This window comes from Peromyscus eremicus, chromosome 10 (assembly GCF_949786415.1).
Source record: "Peromyscus eremicus chromosome 10, PerEre_H2_v1, whole genome shotgun sequence".
NCBI lineage: Eukaryota > Metazoa > Chordata > Mammalia > Rodentia > Cricetidae > Peromyscus > Peromyscus eremicus.
In genome coordinates this window covers 18,983,629-19,006,068 of record NC_081426.1, presented here as the reverse complement: position 1 = coordinate 19,006,068, position 22,440 = coordinate 18,983,629, and the positions used below count along the sequence as shown (strand labels likewise).

Here is a 22,440-nt window from a genome sequence, read left to right as displayed (position 1 = left end):
CAACTACCCAGGCCCAGAACCAGGATTATGGATTGGCCCAACCCAACATCCACCATATCTGTGATTTGCTGGAGTACATAACAGACCAGTCCTTCAGATCCAAAGCTGAAGGATCTCCATGACACAGAGCAACAGCAAGATAACCAAGAGGAGTTCTAGTGAGGGCCCAGTATCAATAGTGTAGCAAAACCCAGAGTCCTCAAATCAGACCAATGACTCTTAGCAAGGAGCATTTGCAAGTAAAGATACATGGATAAAAGGTTTACTGTGTGACTCACTGTGTCATGTTACAGCTTCCATGATGAGACTGATTTTCTTTCTTTTCTTCTTTTTTTGTCTTTTTTTTCCCCTTAAATTTTATTTTATTTTATTGGGGAGTTGCAAGGACATAAGGTGGATATGAAGGGATGCAAAATGAATGGGATGGAGATGTATGATGTAAAAGAAAAAAATAAATACAAAAGAAAGTTTAAAAAATTTAAAAGGACACAAAATTAAATGGGGAATTCTCAAAAGATGAAACACAAATGGCTGAGAAACACTTCAACAAGTGCTCAATACTTCTTTAAGGGATTTTGAGATTTCATCTCCTACCAGTCAGAATGGCCTAGATCAATAAATACAAATGACAGCTCATGCTCGAAAGGATGTGGAGTAAGAGGAACACTTGTCTATCCAACTCTACATCACACCACAGAGATACCTGCCAATCATGTTCTATTCATAATATTCAGAAATTGCAAAGTGCCACAGGCTGCAGCAGAAATATGAAGTAGAAATTCAGCTGTTTGTGACAAGCTAATACCTGGAAGAAGCTAAGTGCCTTCCAGAGGAATAAGTCAAATCTCAGGGAGTATTTGGTATTATTCAGCTTTTAAGATATCAGCTATTTTCTGCTATGAATCTCTCTTATGCTCTCATAACTTCCCCAAGAACTTATAATGGTGTGGATGACTCATTTCTTGGGCATACATATTAGATATCTGAATAAAGGCATGTAGGCAAGGTCTACTGCTCCCAGGCCCTCAGCTCCTTCTTTAGCATGTGAACTGTATGTCTGCCTTCGGCAACTTCCCTTTAGCAAGCATCAAGTATGGTGATATTTTATTTGTACTGAAATGTGATTTTATTTGTATGTTAATAAATAAAGTTGCCTGGGGGTCAGAGCTAATAGCAAGCCATAGCAGAGCCTGGCGGTGATATGGCACACACCTTTAATCCCGATCACATGACAGGCAGATCTCTGTGTGTTCAAGGATACAGCCAGCATGGAGACACACGCCTTTAATCTCAGTACCAACCATAGAAGACCTGAAGGTCTGTATAGACAGGCAGTGACGAGGAGGTCATGTGGTTGGGTTTACAACCAATGAGAAGGCAGAACAGAAAGTCAATAAAAAGACAGACCCACAGGAAGTAGGCCTCTCTCGGAGGGGAAGGACGACAGCGGCAGCGAAGGGTAAGAAATGTTTTTTAGTATCAGCTCTTAGCTACTGCTCTGACCTCTTGGGCTTTTAACTCTGCATTTGGCTCTGTGTTTCTTATTTAATAAGACTGTTACATCTACATCCAAGGACAAGTGGAATAGCTGGCCAGACTACCTGTCCATCTGTTAGGTGCCTGAGGCCCCTGCATTAAGATAAACACCCTTATGGAGAGACCGACTGGCCCTAAGCCGGAATTAGGTGCATAGCTTTGCTTCCTATGCAAATCAAGCTCAGATCTCACTTCCCCTCACAACCCTAGAGCAACTTCTTAGAACAAAAAGGTTTTCTTCATACCAGGTGCTTCAAGCTATGTGACAAGCTACCTAGCTATCACATACTCCTTCCTCCTCTCTGCCAGAAAGGGTGGCATAGGGAAATAAGGCAGTTTTATTTCAGTGACTTACAGCTTCTTTCACCTAACCACCTATAAGATTGTAGTTGAGCGCATTTATGATAGACTCATAACATTTCACCTAACCACTTACAAGAATATATTTTGAGCATATAAATTCCTTTTCTGATTTATTCCAGCCCTAATCTGACTCCACCTCTATTTACTCCCATTTGGGTTGCAAATGAAGTTGACCAGGATGGCTCTGGTGGGGACCTTGCAAGTCTCCTATTGTATTGTATTGTAAACATAAGAGTGTTGCTGTTTTGGTGAGATATAGACTGGTTCCCTGAGAAGATGAGGCAGAATTATGGTGGCAGAGGAATAAAGCAGATGGATGAAAGAGCTCTGTGTGTTTATAGATTCTTTTCACAAAAATCACTCGCACTGATAGTGTCTCTTCTGGGCCCCTGAGAAGGATATTATTAGGGCTAGACTGTAATAATTCCCGTTAGCCTAGAAACCCATCAACAGATGAGCAGATCAGGAAAACACGGAACATTTTAAGAATGGATTATTATTCAGCTGTTTAAACAATTTCAGGTAAATGAATGGAGCTAGAAAAAAAATCATCCTGAGTGAGGTAACCCAGACCCCAAAAGACAAATATGGTGTATTCTCTTATATGTGAATGTTAACTTTTAAGCCTTCAATAGGTATGCTACTATGTGAATAACCACAGAGGTTAGGTGTGGAATAAGGAACTGGGGGAGGAGGAAGAAGGATATCTATAAATAGAATATATAGTTAGATAGAAACAAAGGGGAGACTGGAACAGGACAGTCAAATGGAAAGAAGAGTGAAGAGGGGGTAGAAAAGAGAATACACAGGACTGCTAACACTAAGGGCCTTTTGATAAGTCATATGGAAACCTACTACAGCAGAAGCTTCTTAAAACATATATATATATATATATATATATATATATATATATATATATTTGAAAAAATCTAACATGGAAGACAAAGCCCAAACAAGACATCTCTCACCACCATATGAAACCCCAAGTCCAGGAATGGGTTAAATCTAATTGAGTTGTTGGCCAAAACAGCCCTATGGGAACCCTAAACAACCCAGGCTATTCCCCAAGGCTATTGGTTGCTCTCCACAAGCTGACAGTAAGGTTCTATTGCTGAAGACAACATCTAATATCTCACTTAACACAGAGAAGTTGAGCTGGCGTCTAACTAGAACTATCACCCCTACTGACTAATGTTGCAAAGGAGAAAGCTAACTACCAACCCATCTACCACCAACCCATCTACAAACCATGCCATCTACAATGGTGATTTGCTTGCATGAAACACTGGTGAAAAATAGCTTATGTCAAGAAAGAAAAGAAAAGAAAAGACACACAAATAAGAAAGGAAAAAGCTAAATCATCCTTACTAACAAACAACATTATACTTAAAATGCCTTAGACTCCACAAGCAAAGTTTTATCTCTAGTAAGCACCTTCAGCAAAGTATCAGAACAAAAATGCAACACACCGATTTCAATAGCTTTTCTATATACCAATAAGAAACAAATTTAGAAAGAAACCAGGAAACCAACCCCATTCACAATAGCCTTTTAACAATACCTAGGGGAAAAAATAAAACAAAAACTATAACAAAAAAACTTGAAAACACAAAAAAAGAAACTTAAAAGATAGAAAGGCTCCTATGTTCACAGATTGGTAGAATTAGTACTATGAACACGTCTGTATTACTGAAAACAACCTACAGATTCAACACACTCTCCATCAAAATGCCAATGGCATTCAATTTCTTCATAGAAATAGAAAAGAATTCAAAAACTCATATGAAAGTTCAAAAGACCCCAAATAGCCAAAGACATCCTAAGGAAAAAAACAGCACTGCTAGAGGTACCACAATATCTAATTTTAAATTATATGACAGTATAATCATAACAAAAAAGCATAATACTGGTAAAAAACAGACATACAGACCAATCCAATTGCCCAGAGGAACCAAAAATGAACCAACACAGATATAGCTACAGCTACATGACTCCCAACAAAGGTGGTACAAAAACGTATCTCAGACAAAAAGTAGCCTCCCCAGTAAATGGAAGGAAACAGATACTCACATATGGAAGACTGAAAACATATTTCTAACATTCATCTTCCAAAAAAAATCAACTCAACATAGAGCAAGGATCTCAATGTACAGCCTGAAACTTTGAAACGACCAGGAGAAAATACTTCAATACATAGGCTGAGGCAATGGTTTTCTGAATAGGACTACAACATCTCAGAAAACAATGAGAATGACAAATGGAATTGCATGAAATTAAGGAGCCACTGCACACCAAAGAAAACAATTAACAGAGTCAACAGAATGGAAGAAAATCTCTGACAGCTATTACTCTTATCTGTAATATATTTTTTAATTCAAAAGTTAAACACTATAATAGTGAATGTTCAAATCAGAAATGAGCATGTAAACTGAAGAAATAACTTTCAAAATAAGGTATACCCAATGAAACTCCCAGGGAGAAACTAATTTTTTCTTTTGTAAGTGGTTGTTAACTGGAGATAGCTTCTTGGTTGGGAATGAGGCCTTCTGTCTACTTCCCCATCTCAGCACTAACCATCTGATTTGGATCTCTGCAGGTCATAATCACGCTGTCACAGTCTCTGTAACTTCATAAATGTAGCTTGTTGTGTCTGGAAGACAGTTTCTTTTGTATCATCCATGCCCTCTGGCTCTACCTTCTCTTCTATATATTTCTGACCCCTTGGGCAAAGTATTTGATGAAGACATCCCATTTAGGGCTGAGTTTTCCAAGGTCTCTCACTCTTTGCACTCTCTCTCTCTCTCTCTCTCTCTCTCTCTCTCTCTCTCTCTCTCTCTCTCTCCCTCCCTCCCTCCCTCTCCCCTTCCCCCTCCCCCTCTTCCCCTCTCCCCCATCATCTCCTCACTCTCCCTCTCCTTCTCTCTCCCTCTCCCTTTCCTCCTCCGTCTCCTCCCTCTCCCTCTCCCTGTCCCTCTCCCTCTCACCTTACAGGTCCTTTACATATATGGCTTCTGGTTTTGTGTTTTTTATGGGATTTGTGACTATGTGAAGGAATCAGTGGTTCTCTGTATCTATATTTGTATCTTGTGCCTTTCTTGAGCTCTTTTCCTTCTGTTTGTTTGTTGTATTTTATCTTTCTTCTGTCATGCTTGTCTTTTGTTTTATCTTATTATATTTTATTATTATCCCTTAGATGCCAGTTTACTTTCTAATTGGAAACAGAAAGGGGGTGGATCTGGATGAGACGGGAGGTAGGAAGGAACTGGGAAAAGCAGAAGGAGGGGAAGGAAACTGTTATCAGGATATATTGTATGAAAAATCTATTTTCAATAAAATAAAACAAAAAAAGAAATGCAAATGTCCAATAAATACATGAAAAGGAAGTCAACATCCTTAGCCACTCATCAAGTGTAAGTTAAAACCTGTTGAGATTCCATTTCATTTAGAGTGGCTATCATCATGACAACATGGTACACAGACACTATGAAATACTATTTAGCCATAAAGAAAAATGAAATCATGAATTTTGATGGTAAGTGGGTGGAACCAGGAAAGATCATATTGAGTGAAGTAACCCAGGCCCAGAAAGACAAACACAGCATGTTCTCTCTCACTGGAGGCTCCTAGATCCAAATCTTCAGATATGAGTACATGACTTGAAGTAACTGCGGAAACCAGGAGCAGGGAAGTGTAGGGGGGTAGTGGGGTGTAATAGAGAGGGAAATAGCAGGGGAAATGGGGAAAATAGGGATCTCTAATTAGGGAAGGAAGGGGAAGTAGATACAGAAGAAGGAGGGGGAAATTACAAAATAGTAAGAATGCCTGAAAAGTCAAAAGGAATCATACTATTAACTATCTACCTAAAAATAACTAAAATACATAATACAAATGAAATTTTCCCATTTAGGCTGATAATGCTCGGTCTAACAGCCAAAGACCACCTAACAAAAAACCCAGCAACAGGCATGAAAAATCCTCTTTTGAACGATTGGTCAGGGTTGTCCAAGAGACTCCCAAAACATCACAGGTTATTGTTCTTGCCCGTGGTTGCCCCCCAGAGGTGTGAGGTAAATCCCTATTGCTGAAGACAGCATGCACATCAGATTCAGGGCTCAGAGGCCCCTGAGCTAGAACCTGAATGCCTCTTCCCTGAGAACTAGCTTTCATGGCAACAGAGGGTACCATACAAACTTCCAAAGGAAAGAAACAACCAATAAGTAGTCCTTCCTAGTTATGATACCTCTGAACTACAACCACCAGAACGACACAATAGCCTTAAGGGTGAAGTAGTGTCATGCATACCTTGGCAATAAACCACAGCTCTCTAATTGGACTCAAGACCTGATCAATAAGAGGGAAATCCTAGGACTAGAAACCTATCCAAGTACACAGGGCTAGTGAAGCCATGGATCTTGGAGAAGAACCTCTAACCACCACTTCACTGAACCAGCATAATAATCTCTAATGACATTTTAAATATTTGTCCTTACATCCACAGTTAAGTGGAATACTCACCTCTCATCAAGGAATTGTCTTTTTGCAACAAAGTGAAGCCATTATAGAAAAATATAAGCAGTCAAAATGTAGAGTTGTCAATTCCAGTCCCTCCACAACACAACTCCTGCACCTGGGGCTCAGAGATCCTTCCTGAAGAGAGTGTGAATAGATTGTAAGAGCCAAAGGAACAGGAAGTTGGCTGTGAGATTATGTCTCTAAGGAGTATCAAAAGCTCCACTCATGAAGTCCCACGACATGACTGCCTAGACAGGAGCTAAATGAGGATAATCCCAATAGACACGCTAACACAGATGACTGGAAAGCTCAGGAGGCTTCAGCCCTACACAAACAACTATAGGCAACTAAAGGACCCATCCCCTAAGACCTCAGGGGCTCCCTGAGACACAGACACCCCCTGCACCAATCGAATGAAGAGTGCCTGCACCACTGTAGGCACAGGCAGTATCTCCACCTATTGGAGGAAGAGATGGGTAGATCCCAGTGCAAGAATACATTCAACAACATAAAGAGTAATATGGCACCACCAGAACCTAGCAGTTCTATAACAGCAAGACCTGAACATCCCAACATAGAAGAAACAGAAGAAAACCACCTTAAAAATAACTTTATGAAGATTATAGAGGTCTTTAAAGAGGAAATGAAAAATTCCATTAAAGAAATCAAAGAAGAGACAATCTCTGGTGTTGAAGATATGATGCAAAAACACTCAATAAAATACTGGCAAACTGAATCCAAGAACATATAAAAAAAATCATCTGCCATGATCAAGTAGGCTTCATCCCAGAGATGCAGGGATGGTTCCACATAGGAAAATCTGTCATTGTAATCAACCATATAAACAAACTGAAAGAAAAAAACACATGATCATTCCTGCTTCACAGAGGAAACTGCAAGACATTCTAAAGGACACAGAGAAGTGACTGAGAGACTCTAGGCCTGTGGGCTGAAGATAGATGCCTCAACTTTACAAAGGAACTTTGGATGACTATCTGGGCTGTCAGCTGTTTCTGTCTATTCTCGCAAGACTCCCGAAAGTTGCTTGCATCCTTCTCCCGTTTCTCAGGTAATATTATATCCTTCTGAGGTCTTTGATGTAGTTGAAGACTAGTTATAATTTCCTTAGTCATGATAAAAGATAAGTTAGATATAAAACCTTAGATTCACAAATATAGGATAGATGGAATATCTTCTTTAATTTTGCTAAATACAAATAGACTAAATATTATAAATAGACTAGATATTGTAACTGTAATTCTTGCTTGTTAATTGTTCTGTTATATGTAATTTTACTATGTTGAAGTTAAAACCTTCCCTTTTGAAAAAAAGAAAAGGGGAAGTTCTGGGGATGCTGTGAATTTGTTGCTCTGATTGATTGATAAATGAAATGGTGATTGGCCAGTAGCCAGGCAGGAAGTATAATGTAGGTGGGATAAGGAGAGAGGAGAATTCTGGTAGGTGGAAGGCTGAGTCAGGAGATGCTGCTAGCCACTACTGCCATGAGAAGCAATATGTAAGGTACCAGTAAGCGACAAGCCATGTGGCAACTTATAGATTTATAGAAATGGGTTAATTTAACTTATAAGAACTAGATAGGAAGAAGCCTGAGCCATTAGGCCAAACAGTTTAAATAATAAAAAAAAACATGATAATCTAATTAGATGCTGAAAAAGCCTTCAACAAAATCCAATACCCCTTCATGACAACAGTTTTGGAGAGATCAGGAATACAAGGAACATACCTAAACATAATAAAGAAAATTTACTGCAAACTGACAGTCAACATCAAATTAAATGGAGAGAAACTCAAAGCAATTCCACTAAAATCAGGAACAAGACAAGGCTGTACATTCTCCCCATACCTATTCAAAACAGTATTAGAGTTCTAGCTAGAGCAATAAGACAAGAAAAGGAGATCAAGGGGATACACACTGGAACGGAAGAAGTCAAACTTTTGCTATTTGCAGATGATATGACAGTATACATAAGTGACCCCAAAAAAACTCTATCAGGGAACTACTACAGCTGATAAACACCTTCAGTAATGTGGCAGGATACAAGATTAACTCAAAAAAATCAGGAGCCCTCCTATATACGGGCTAAAAAAGAAATCAGAGAGACATCTCCCTTTACAATAGCCACAAATAATGCAAAATATCTTGGGGTAACTCTAACTACCCTAGTGAAAGACCTGTACAAAAAGAACTTTGAGTCTTTGAAGAAAGAAAGTGAAGAAGATATCAGAAAATGGAAAGATCTCCCAGGTTCATGGATAGGTAGAGCCATCATAATAAAAATAGCAATCTTACCAAAAGCAATCTACAGATTCAATGCAATCCCCACCAAAATCCCCATACAATTCTTCACAGACCGTGAAAGAACAATACTCAACTTCATATGGAAAAATAAAATTCCCAGGATAGCTACAACAATCCTGTACAATAAAGCAACTTCTGGAGGCATCACTATCCCTGACTTCAATAGTAATAAAAATAGCTTGATATTGGCATAAAAACAGACATGTGGACCAATGGATTCAAATTGAAGACCCTGACATTAATCCACACATCTATGAACACCTGATTCTTGACAAAAAAGTCAAAACTGTACCATGGAAAAAAGAAAGCATCTTCAACAAATGGTGCTGGTATAACTAGATGTCAACAGGTAGAAGACTACAAATAGATCCATATCTATCACCATGCACAAAACTCAAGTCCAAGTGGATCAAAGACATCAACATAAATCCAGGTACACTGAACCTGATAGAAGAGAAAGTGAGAAGTAGTCTTGAACTCACTGGCACAAGAGATCACTTCCTAAATATAACACCAGTAGCACAGACACTGAGAGCAACAATTAATAAATGGGACCTCCTGAAACTGAAAAGCTTCTCTAAGGCAAAGGACACAGTAAATAAGACAAAATGACAGCCTACAGAATGAGAAAAGATCTTCACCAACCCCACATCTGACAGAGGGCTGATATCCAAAATATATAAAAAACTCAAGAAACTAGATATCAAAATACCAAATAATCCAATTAAAAATTGGGATAGAAATCTAAACAGAGAATTCTCAACAGAAGAATCTCAAATGGCCAAAAGACATTTAAGGAATTGCTCAACATCCTTAGTCATCAGGGAGATGCAAATCAAAACAACTCTGTGATACCATCTTACACCTGTCAGAATGGCTAAGATCAAAAACACTGAGGACAGCTTGTGTTGGAGAGGATATGGAGTAAGGGCAACACTCCTCCACTGTTGGTGGGAGTACAAACTTGTACAGCCACTTTGGGAATCAGTATAGCGACTTCTTAGAAAATTGGGAATCAATCTACCTCAAGACCCAATGATACCACTCTTGTGCATATACCCGAGGCATGCTCAATAATACAAGGAAATTTGCTCAACTATATTCATAGCACCATTATTCATAATAGCCAGAACCTGGAAACAACCTAGATGCCCCTCAACCAAAGGAGGGATAAAGAAAACATGGTACATTTATATAATGGAGTATTACTCAGCTGTAAAAATCAATAACATCATGAAATTTGCAGACAAATGGATGAAACTAGAAAATATCATCCTGAGTGAGGTAACCCAGACTCAGAAAGACAAACATGGTATGTACTCACTCACTAGTGGATATTAGATGTAAAGCAAAGGATAACCAGACTACAAGCCACAGCTCCAAGAAGCTAGGGACAAGGAAGACCCAAAGAGGGATGTATGGATCGCCCTGGGATAGGGAAATAAAAGACATCTCCTGGGTAAACTGGGGGTAGGGAGTAGGGGAGAGGTAGAGGGGAGGGGATGGGGGATGTGAACATGAGGGAACTGGATGCTGGACCTGAGGGAGAGACAGAGTGGTAGCATGATGAAAGAGGTATCTTGATAGAGGGAGATATTATGGGGTTAGGGAGAAACCTGGTACTAGGGAAATTCCCAGGAATCCACAAGGATGACCCCAGCTAAGACTATTAGCAATAGTGGAGAGGGTGCCTGAACTGGCCTTCCCCTGTAATCAGATTGGTGAATACCTTAATTGTCATCATAGAGCCTTCATCCAGTAACTAACTGATGGAAGCAGATACAGAGATACACAACCAAGCACTGGGCTGAGCTCTGGGAGTCCAGTTGAAGAGAGACAGGAGGGATTATTTGAACAAAGGAGGTCAAGATCATTATGTGGAAATCTACAGAGCCAATTGAATCAAGCTCATGGGAACTCACAAACTTTAGACCAACAGCTGTGGAGCCTACATGGGACTTCCTAGGCCCTTTGCATATAGGAGACAGTTGTGTAGCTTGGTCTGCTTGAGGGGCCCCTGGCAGTGGGATCAGGATCTATCCCTGGTGCATGAGCTGGCTTTTTGGAGCCCATTCCCTATGGTGAGATGCGTTGGTCACCCTTGATGCAGGGAGGAGAGGCTTGGACCTGCCTCAACTGAATGTACCAGGCTTTGTTGACTCCCCATGGGAGCCCTTATCCTTTTAGAGGAGTGGATATGGAGTGGATTGGGTGGGGGTTGGAGTAGGAAAAGGAATGGGAGGAGGAACTGTGGTTGGTATGTAAAATGAATTAAAATTTTTAAAAGAATAAAGAAATTATAGGAGAGCCAATAGCCTAACAGCCACTAGAGGGAGTAAATAGATTCAAATGCCTACAATTTTTTTCTCTAAGAGTTTCTTCAAAGACCCTCTGGACATTTTTACTGGATTTTATAATATACTGGATTGTATAGTTCGATACAGTGAAATAACTGCAGGAAGTACATTATTTAAAATTCTTAAGGAAAAAAAACAGTGAATGACATTTGGAACATTGAAAAATTCTAACACATTTCAGAGAACAGAGCATCAAGTTTATGCATAAGAACGGACACATGTCCAGGACTGTGTACATTCAGGCAAACACTAAATTCTCACCTCTGAATGAAATTGAGGTTCTACATACCTTAAATATAACTTTAAGCTGCCTGGAAAGAAACTAAAGTTACACCCCTAAAAAAGGCATGGAGAACCCTCAGGAAAGGCTAAAGGGCCAGATGGTGGCAAGTGTTTCAGTTTCTGGCTAATCATCAGTCTAAATTCATTGTCAGAGACCTCAGTATTAATGAGCAAGTAAACAAAATCAGCCAAAATCACCACCATATCTTGAGAAGGAAAAATAATCTTATTTTCAGAATCACTATGCTATATTATTTTAAATGTCCAGTTTTCAAATAAAAAAGACATTAAAAAATCCAAGAAATATGCATGTAAAACATAGTCAATTGAAACTAACTTTGAAAAAGAATAATTGTTTGACTCAAATAACTAAAATATTAAATTTGCTACTTTTAAATATGAACCAAGAAAACTATACCTAAAGTACTAATAAAAACATGGGATATAGTCACTTCAAATAGAGAATATCAATAAAAAGATTAAAAGGAACCAGAAGAAATTCCAAGTTAAAAAGTGTAATAACTAAAATGAAAAGGCCAATCTCAGGGATCAGCAGGAGACTGAGCAGCCAGAAGGAACAGGAGCCTTTAAGAAAAGCCACTTGGGGATTATCCAGGCTGAGAGACAAGAAAATGAAAATAAAGATAAATGAGCCATGGCTTAGACATAAGGGAAATCATCACTGCACCGGAGTCCTGGGAAAGGTAGAGGAGGTAATTACAGAGAGTGTTTGAAGAAATTGTTAGTACTTCCCCAAATTCACAAATATCATAAATCTACAAATTTAAGATCACTGAACTTTAGCAAGGCAAAACTCAAGAAGATACACACCCAGACACTTTATGATCCATAAGAATCTATAAACAAAGAGAATCATGAAAACCGAGAAGTAACTAGTTATATATAAGTGATCCTTAACTAATAGTTTCTCATTTTTCTTTAGAAGATATGATTAAATATAAAATCTGAATAAGCTTAAAAGCAGAATAAATTACTATTAAAATATATTTCTACAAACTCCAGAACCAGATGGATTCACCAGCAAATTGCATCAAATAATTAAAGTAAAATTAATAATAATCTTTCACAAACCATTTCAAGAAATATGAGCAGGAAATATACCACAGTCTGTTCTACAAAGTTACCATCACCCTAACACTAAAATCAAATGAAATGCTCAGAGACTACAAGCCTTTATGAAACAGACCTCACAGTACCAGCAAACAAATCCATCGTCACAAAAAGGACTATAGTGGGCCAGTGAGATGGCTCAGCAGGTAAAGGCACTTTTCACAATGCCTGACAAACTGAATTTAATTTCCAGGACCCATATAATTGAAGGAGAGGACCAATTACTTTAAGCTGTCCTCTGATCTTCACACACAGGTCATAGCATTCATATACACCCCTCCCAACCTCCCAGCTATACAAATTAACAAATCCAACACCCTTCATAGTGAAAACACTCAAAACAGGACAGAAGGGATCATCTTCAGTGAGATTAAGAACATCTTTAAAAAACACAGTTAGCATTATTCTGAATACTCAAAAACTGAGACATTCCCTTTCCCCTAAGATAGAGGCAACACAAAGCCATTATTGATGAGGAAGTTCTAAATGAAGCAACTTGTAAGAAAAAAATTGCATTCATACCAGAAACAACAGCATGCCGCTAACTTCAGGTGTCATAATTTGCATGGAAAATACTAAAGAATACCCCCCAAAGAGAGCTAATAAATAAATTATACAAATAGAAAGGTATAATATCAATATGAAAATGTTAACAGCATGTCTCTACACCAGCAACAAATAATCTAAAAACTAGTTAAATTAAATTCCTTAAATTTAAATTCATTTAAAATAGCATTAAAATGAAATAAGTAGGAAGAAAAATAGAACTACAAAACTTAAAGTCAATAAATTACAAAGTGCTCTAGGCCCTAGGACCAGGGGTACAACCCGTGCCCCTCTACCCTCACCCATTGCAGCCCCAGTTGCAGGCCAGCAGGCAAGACTCCTGCAGGGAGGCACCCACCCTTCCCCCAGTGGACCTTGTAATCTACAAATCCTGCTCCTTCCCCTAACCCACCCATCCCTGCAGACTGCAGCTGCTCCCTGAGACATAGACCCCACCAGCTCTGATTAGACCAAGAAGTGAGTGACTCTTCTCTCAGTTGGTCACCCCAGATTCTAGGCCAGAGGCCCAGGAGCACAACATGTGTCCCCTACCCTCAACCATTGCAGTCCCAGCTGCAGGGCAGCAGGCAAGACTTCTGTGGATGGGCTTTCCCACTACCAGCACCCGTTGGACCCACCCTGTAATCTACAAGTCCAACTCTGTCCCCCAAACCCACCCACCCTCCCAAGACCCCAGCAGCTCCCTGAGACACAAACACTGCCAGTGCCAACTGGACCAAGAGCAGCTCCCTGAGACACAGACAACCCTTGCACTGACTGGAGGAAAAGATGGGAAGATGACAGTGCAAGAATACATTCAACAACATAAAGAGCAATATGGCACCACCAGAACCTAGCAGTTTTACTACAACAAGACCTGAACATCCCAACATAGAAGAAACAGAAGAAAACAACCTTAAAAATAAATTTATGAAGATGATAGAGGACTTTAAAGAGAAAATGAAAAATTCCTTAAAGAAATGGAGGAAAAGACAAACAAAAAATTGGAAGAAATCAATAAAGCCCTTAAAGAAAGTCAAGAAAACAAAGAAAAAGCAATCAAACAGGTGAAGGAAACAGTTCAAGACTTGAAAATTGAAATAGAGGAAATAAAAAAGTAACAAACCGACAGGATGCTGGAAATAGAAAATCTGAGTAAACAAACAGGAACTACAGATGCAAGCATAACCAACAGGATGCAAGAGATAGAAGAAAGTATCTGTAGTGTTGAAAATACAATAGAGGAAATAGATTCATTGGTCAAAGAAAACATTAAAGTCAACAAAGTCATAACACAAAATGTTCAGGAAATCTGGGATACCATGAAAAGACCAAATCTAAGAATAATGGGCATAGAAGAAGGAGAAGAATACCAACTCAAAGGCACAGAAAATATATTCCTTAAAATCATTGAAGAAAATTTTCCTAACCTAAAGGAGGAAATACCTATGAAGAAGCTCACAGAATACAAAATAGACTGGACTAAAAATAAAAGTCCCCTCACCACACAATAATCAAAGCATTAAACATTCAGAATAAAGAAAGAATATTAAGAACAGCAAAGGAAAAAGGCCAAGTGACTTATAAAGGCAGAACCATCAGAATAACACCCAACTTCTCAATGGAGACTCTGAAAGCCAGAAGTCCTGCACAGACGTTATGCAGACACTAAGAAACTACAGATGCCAGCCCAGATTACTAGACCCAACAAAACAATCACCATAGAAGGAGTAAACATGATATTCCAAAACAAAACCAGATTTAAACAATACCTATCCACAAATTCAGCCCTACAGAAAGCACAAGAAGGAAAACTCCAACCGAAGGAAGTTAGATGCACCCACAAAACACAGACAATAGATAATCCCACACCAGCATCCCATAGAAGGGAAACACACATACACTACCACCAAAAAATAACAGGAATTAATAATCACTGGTCATTAATATCCCTTAATATCAATGTACTCAATTAGCCTATAAAAAGACATAGGCTAACAGAATGGGCACAAAAACAGGATCATCCTTCTGCTGCATACAAGAAACACACCTCAACTTCAAAGACAGACACTACCTCAGAGTAAAGTATTGGGAAAAGACTTTCCAATCAAACAGACTTAAGAAGCTAGCTAGTGTAGCTAACCTAACAAAATAGACTTCAAACTAAAATTAATCAAAAGAGATTGAGAAGGACATTACATATTCATCACAGGAAAAAATCCATCAAGATGAAGTCTCAATTCTGAACATTTATGCTCCAAATACAAGGGCACCCTCATATGTAAAAGAAACATTACAAAAGCTTAAATCGCACAACAAACCCCACACTCTAATAGTGGGAGATTTCAACATCCCACTCTCACCAATGGACAGGTGTTCCAGACAGAAACTTAACAAAGAAATAAGAGTACTAACAGACGTTATGAATGAAATGGACTTAATAGAAATCTACAGAACATTTCACCAAACACAAAAGAATATAGCTTCTTCTCAGCACCTCATGGAACCTTCTTTAAAATTGACTACATTCTCAGTCATAAAGCAAATCTCAACAGATACCAAAAAAAATTGGAATAACCTCTTGTATTTTATCAGACCACTGTGGCTTAAAGCTAGAACTCATCAACAAGATAAATTATAGAAAGCATACAAACTCATGGAAACTAAATAATGCTGAACAGAATCACCACTGGGTCAAAGAAGAAATAAAGAAAGAAATTAAAGACGTCCTAGCATTCAATGAAAATGAATGTACAACATACCCAAACTTATGAGACACTATGAAAGCAGTACTAAGAGAAAAGTTCATAGCACTAAATGCCTACATAAAGAAGTTGGAGAAGTCTCACACTAGCAACTTAACAAAAATCCTGAAAGCTCTAGAACAAAAAGAGGCAAACTCACCCAGGAGAAATAGACGCCAGGAAATAATCAAATTGAGGGCTGAAATCAATAAAAGAGAAACAAAGAGAACAATACAAAGAATTAATGAGACAAAGAGTTGGTTCTTTGAAAAAAATAAACAAGATAGACAAACCCTTATCCAAACTAACCAAAAGGCATAAAGAATATCCAATTAACAAAATCAGAAACAAAAAGGGAGACATAACAACAGACAAGGAGGAAATTCAGAGAATCATCAGGTCATATTCAAAAGCCTGTACTCCACAAAATTGGAAAATCTAAAAGAAATGGATAATTTTCTGGATAGGTACCACATCCCAAATTAAGTCAAGACTAGATCAAAAATTCAAAGAGACCTATAACCCCTATGAAATTAGAAGCAGTCATTAAAAGTCTCCCCACCCAAAAAAAAAAAAAAAAAAAAAAAAAAAAAAAAAAAAAAAAAAGCCCAGGGCCAGATGGTTTCAGCCCAGAATTCTACAAGGATTTAAAAGAATAGCTAATACCAATGCTCCTTAAATTGTTCCACAAAATAAAAAAAATGTTCCACATAAGAGAAACAGAAGGAACATTATCAAACTCTTTCTATGGGACTACAGTTACCCTGATACCTAAACCACACAAAGATGCAACAAAGAAAGATAATTACAGACCAGTCTCCCTCATGAACATTGATGAAAAAAAAAATCAATGAAATACTGGCAAACTTAATCCAAGAACACATCAAAAAAATCATCTGCCATGATCAAGTAGGCTTCATCCCAGAAATGAAGGGACGGTTCAACATAGGAAAATCTGTCATATAAACAAACTGAAAGAAAAAAAACACATGATCATCTCATTAGATGCTGAAAAAGCTTTCAACAAAATCCAATACCCCTTCATGATAAAGGTCTTAGAGAGATCAGGAATACAAGGAACATACCTAAACATAATAAAGAAAATTTAGAGCAAGCTGACAGTCAACATCAAGTTAAATGGAGAGAAACTCAAAGCAATTCCACTAAAACCAGGAACAAGACAAGGCTGTACATTCTCCCCATACCTATTCAAAACAGTATTCGAAGTTCTAGCTAGAGCAATAAGACAACAAAGGGAGATCAAGGGGATACACATTAGAAAGGAAGAAGTCAAACTTTTGCTATTTGCAGATGATATGATAGTATACACAAGTGACCCCAAAAATCCTACCAGAGAACTACTACAGCTGATAAACTCCTACAGTAATGTGGCAGGATACAAGATTAACTCAAAAAAATCAAGACCCCTCCTATATACAAATGATAAACAGGCCAAGAAAGAAATCAGAGAGACATCACCATTTACAATAGCCACAAATAATATAAACTCTATTGGGGAACTATAACCAAGCAAGTGGAAGACCTGTATGACATGAACTTTAAGTCCTTGAAGAAAGAAATTGAAGGAGATATCAGAAAATGAAAATATCTCCCATGCTCAAGGATAGGTGGAGCCTATAATAAAAATGGCAATCTTACCAAAAGCAATCTACAGATTCAAAGCAATCCCCAAAAATAAAAAACCCAGAATAGCTAAAATAATCCTGTACAATAAAGCAACCTCTGGAGGCATCACCATCCCTGATCTCAAGCTCTACTATAGAGCTGTAGTAATAAAAATGGCTTGGTATTGGCATAAAAACAGACATGTGGACCAATGGAATCAAACTGAAGACCCTGAAATTAATCTACACACCTATGAACACCTGATTTTTGACAAAGACACCAAAACTGTACCATGGAAAAAAGAAAGCATCTTCAACAAATGGTGCTAGTATAACTGGATGTCAACAGGTAGAAGATTGCAAATAGATCCATATCTATCACCATGCACAAAACTCAAGTCCAAGAGGATCAAAGACCTCAACATAAATCCAGCTACACTGAACCTGATAGAACAGAAAGTAGGAAGTAAACTAGAATACATTGGCATTGGAGATCATTTCATAAATATAACACCGGTAGTACAGACACTAAGAGCAACAATTAATAAATGGGACCTCCTAAAATTGAAAAGCTTCTCTAAGGCAAAGGACACAGTAAATAAGACACAACAGCCTAAAGAATGAGAAAAGATCTTCATTAACCCCACATCTGACAGAGGGCTAATTATAGTAGAATATTTTAAGGTGTGTTACTTCTGTTTATGTTGCATTTGTTTGACTCTGTGAATCTGTGTTACTATGCCCATTTAAAACACCTGATGGGCTAATAAAGAACTGAATGGCCAGTAGCAAGGCAGGAGAGAGAGATAGGTGGGGCTGGCAGGCAGAGAGGATAAACAGAAGGAGAAATCTGGGAGGAGAGATCTAGGAGCCAGAGAAGGAAGAGGACTTCAGGGACCAGCCACCCAGCCACCCAACCACCCAGCTACACAGCAAGCCAGGGAGTAAGAGTAAGGTTTACAGGAGTAAGAGAACAGGAAAAGCCCAGAGGGAAAAGACAGATGGGATAATTTAAGATAAGGAAAGCTAGTTAGAAACTAAGACAAGCTGAGGCCGGACATTCATAAGTAATAACAAGCTTCCATGTGTAATTTATTTGGGAGCTGGCTGGTGGGCCCGCAAAAAAAGAGCAAAGGGGGAAAATTAACAACAGCTGATCTCCAACATATATAGAGAACTCAAGAAACTAGACATCAAAATACTGAACAATCCAATTAAAAACTGGGCTACAGAACTTAACAGAGAATTCTCAACAGAAGAATCTCAAATGGCCAAAAGACATTTAAGGAATTGCTCAACATCCTTGGTCATCAGGGAAATACAAGTCAAAACAACTCTGAGATACCATCTTACACCCGTCAGAATGGCTAAGATCAAAAACACTGAGGACAGCTTATGTTGGAGAGGATGTGGATCAAGGGGGACACTCCTCCACTGTTGGTGGGAATGCAAACTTGTACAGCCACTTTGGGAATCAGTATGGCAACTTCTCAGTAAATTAGGAATCAATCTACCTCAAGACCCAATGATACCACTCTTGTGCATATACCCAAGGCATCTCAATCAAAGGACATTTGCTCAACTATGTTCATAGCAGCATTATTCATAATAACCCGAACCTGGAAACAACCTAGATGCCCCTCAACCAAAGGAGGGATAAAGAAAATATAGTATATATACACAATGGAGTATTACTCAGCTGTAAAAATCAATAACATCATGAAATTTGCAGACAAATGGATGGAACTAGAAAAAAAATCATCCTGAGTGAGGTAACGCAGACTCAGAAAGACAAACATGATATGTACTCACTCATTAGTGGATATTAGATGTAAAACAAAGGATAATCAGACTATAAGCCACACCTCCAGAGAAGCTAGGAAACAAGGAGGACCCTAAGAGGGACACATGGATCGCCTTAGGAAAGGGAAACAGATGATATATCCATGAGTAAACTGGGGATGGGGGGGCAATAGAGGGGAGGGAATTGGGTATAATAACATGAGAGAATGGGATGGTCGACCTGGTGGAGGGATGGAGTAGGAGAGCAATGAAAGAGATCTCTTGATAGAGGGAGACATAATAGAGTTTGGGAGAAACCTGGTGCTAGGGAAATTCCCAGGAATCTACAAGGATGACCCCAGCTAAGAATACTAGCAATAGTAGAAAGGGTGCCTGAACTGGCCTTCCCCTGTAATCAGATTGGTGAATACCTTAATTATCATCATAGAGCCTTCATCCAGTAACTGTTGGAAGCAGATACAGAGATGCACAACCAAGCACTGGGCTGAGCTCTGGGAGTCCAGTTGAAGAGAGAGAGGAGGGATTATTTGAACAAGGGAGGTCAAAATCATTATGTGGAAATCTACAGAGCCAATTGAATCAAGCTCGTGGGAACTCACAAACTTTAGACCAACAGCTGTGGAGCCTCCGTGGGATGGGACTAGGCCCTTTGCATATAGGAGACAGTTGTGTAGTTTGGTCTGTTTGAGGGGCCCTTGGCAGTGGGATCAGGATCTATCCCTGGTTCATGAGCTGGCTTTTTGGAGCCCATTCCCTATGGGGGAGGGGGACGCCTTGCTCAGCCTTAATGCATGGTGGAGGAGCTCAGTCCTGCCTCAACTTAATATTTCTGGCTTTGCTGACTCCTCATAGAAGCCTTTACCCTTTTGGAGGAAGGGATGAGGGGTGAGTGGGGGGGGAGGAGGGATAATAGGGGGGATCTGAGGTTGGTATGTAAAATGAATTTTAAAAATTCTTAAATATATTTTTTAAAAAACAATAATTGGGAACTTACACTCCAGTTTAAAAAGAAAACTACAAAGCAACATGAAGATAAATTAGGCTTAAATAAATGTGAAGTTACTTAATGTTCATTGAGTGAAAGGATTAATAAATGACAAAAATTGATCTATAGGTTCAATTCAACTCCTATTTTAAAAGCCCAATGTACTTTTTGTTGAAATTGATGTGGAATTGCATGGGGCCCACAGTAGCAACAAAAATATCTTAAAGAGAACAAAACTGAAGGCTTCGCATTTAATCACTTAAAGACTTACTATAAAGCAACAACAATCTAAGCAACGAAGATGTTGGCATAAGAAACAGAAATGCAGACCAATGGACCAGAATGGAGAGCCCATTACTAACCCCACAGCCAAATAACAGTGACAAGATAGACTTCAACAACATGACAGTCATACACTAATGTATCAAAAGCAAAAATTAACTCAGAATGGATCATAGTGAAGACTATGAGACTCTTAAAAGGAAACAAAGAATAAACTAAGACTATCAAAGTTTAAAATGTACTTTTCAAAAAGAATTAAAAAGTAAAAATATAATTCGCAGAATGGGAGGAAATGTTTGCAAGTCATATTGTTTAATAAGCTTCCAACAGCCAGGATACTATATAGTATTGTATACAGTATTAGTACATAATAAAAAACTCTACAACTCAACAAAAACAACAAAAAGTAAGAGCCAGATATGGTCTCAAATAGGCATTCTTACAAAAAGATACCTACTTATTATATAGATATATATGAAAAGAGGCACCTCATTAGTATTAGGAGCATGCAACTCAAAACCACAATAAGCTATCATTTCACACACAACTAGGATGGTCATAGTAAACATGGATGGATAGTGACAAGTGTTGTTGTGAATGTTAAGAAGTTTGGACCTTCATATACTGCTGCTATGAAGGAAAACAAGTTCAGGCCCTCTGGAAAGTATTTTAGCAGTTCTTCAATATGTTGAATATATAATTGATATGTTAGCCACAAACTATTCTCCTACGATATACTTAAGAGAAATAAAAACATACATTCATATACAAAAAAATTATTCAACTATAAAATGAAATATTTACACAATCTCAACAAAAAAAAAAACACCATCACACAAAATGAACACAAAGGCCATTTAATGTGTGATTTTACTTAAATCCAGAACAGCAAATACCAAACAAAGTATTAGCAGTGTTCAGGGACCGGGAATACTTGCTCAGTGAGCATAAGAGCTTCTTTACAATACAATAACAATGTGGAATTAGAGAGTTCTGATGGCTGTCAACCTTGTCAACAAACTACAAAACATGCAAGAAGGCATTTTGTGGCAAATAAAATGAACTCAATGAAAGTTCCAAAAAAGTTGCAGCTGCTGTGTCGCATATGAATACTCTGAAAACATATATCCAAAATCTTTATGGTGTTTAGATATCAACAGAAAATTATTTTAGCGTATTTAAGCTTTCCACATTTAATATTATAGTGAGCAGTGTATCTGTTACAAGTAAAATCACTATAGGAAAATTTTGTTAACTTTTAGAAATAATTTTTCTTTGCACATAGAATTAGACTTGAATGATTCCAGCTCTACAGAAACCACTTTAATTCAGATCTGCAGAAGGAAACCAACTTCGGGAAGGAGAGTAACTGGGGACCATTAGCCTTTTCACCAGGACTGTCAAATTGTAAACGGATGCTAGTAACATTCTATTATTGAAAAGCTATTCATGAGTACCGGGAAAATGTGATGATCCCACTATTTTCAGTGAATCTTGAATCAAGCGAAAACTTCTTGGCAATCGAGCCAAATATCCAACTATGAAAAACAAAAAGAAAAAAGAAGTGATCTACGTCTGTCTTGTAAAAGTTCCAAAACATTAAAATAAGAGTATCTTGCCTCCATTGCAAAAAAGTATAAATCAGTTTTCTATGACTGCTATATACTGTTCTGCATACTCCTTAAAGAATTTAATATACCTATGACTTACACCTGTTATAAATCAACCCAACCTTTCTGTGCCTACTTCTATTCTCCTGCCTTACAGTACCCAAATCGGAACCCTCCCCACTCAAATCCCCCTCCTGTCCTCATTACTCAGCTATTGTAACTGGCATCTCTCTTTTAACACTCAATCTACAATGAAATGCAGTTATTCATACACATACATCATTTTTCTTGGTACAAACTCCATTGATGGAAGCACCAGCGTTTAAGTCAACTTATCAAGAATC

General features: G+C 38.3%; 1 protein-coding gene across 4 annotated transcripts in view; it reads right to left on the bottom strand.

Moving 5' to 3' along the window:
* Nucleotides 1-22,440, bottom strand: part of Zpbp (zona pellucida binding protein) — a 156,275-nt gene that overhangs the window by 131,737 nt on the left and 2,098 nt on the right. For 2 of the 4 annotated variants that reach the window (XM_059275443.1, XM_059275445.1), the window contains exons 2-3: nucleotides 21,944-22,024; nucleotides 15,952-15,990 (exon numbers count right to left, since the gene is read on the bottom strand). In XM_059275443.1, coding sequence (XP_059131426.1) covers nucleotides 15,952-15,990; nucleotides 21,944-22,024 — 120 coding nt within the window. The remainder of the gene's footprint in view (nucleotides 1-15,951; nucleotides 15,991-21,943; nucleotides 22,025-22,440) is intronic. The other 2 variants (XM_059275442.1, XM_059275446.1) reach the window with 1 other exon arrangement.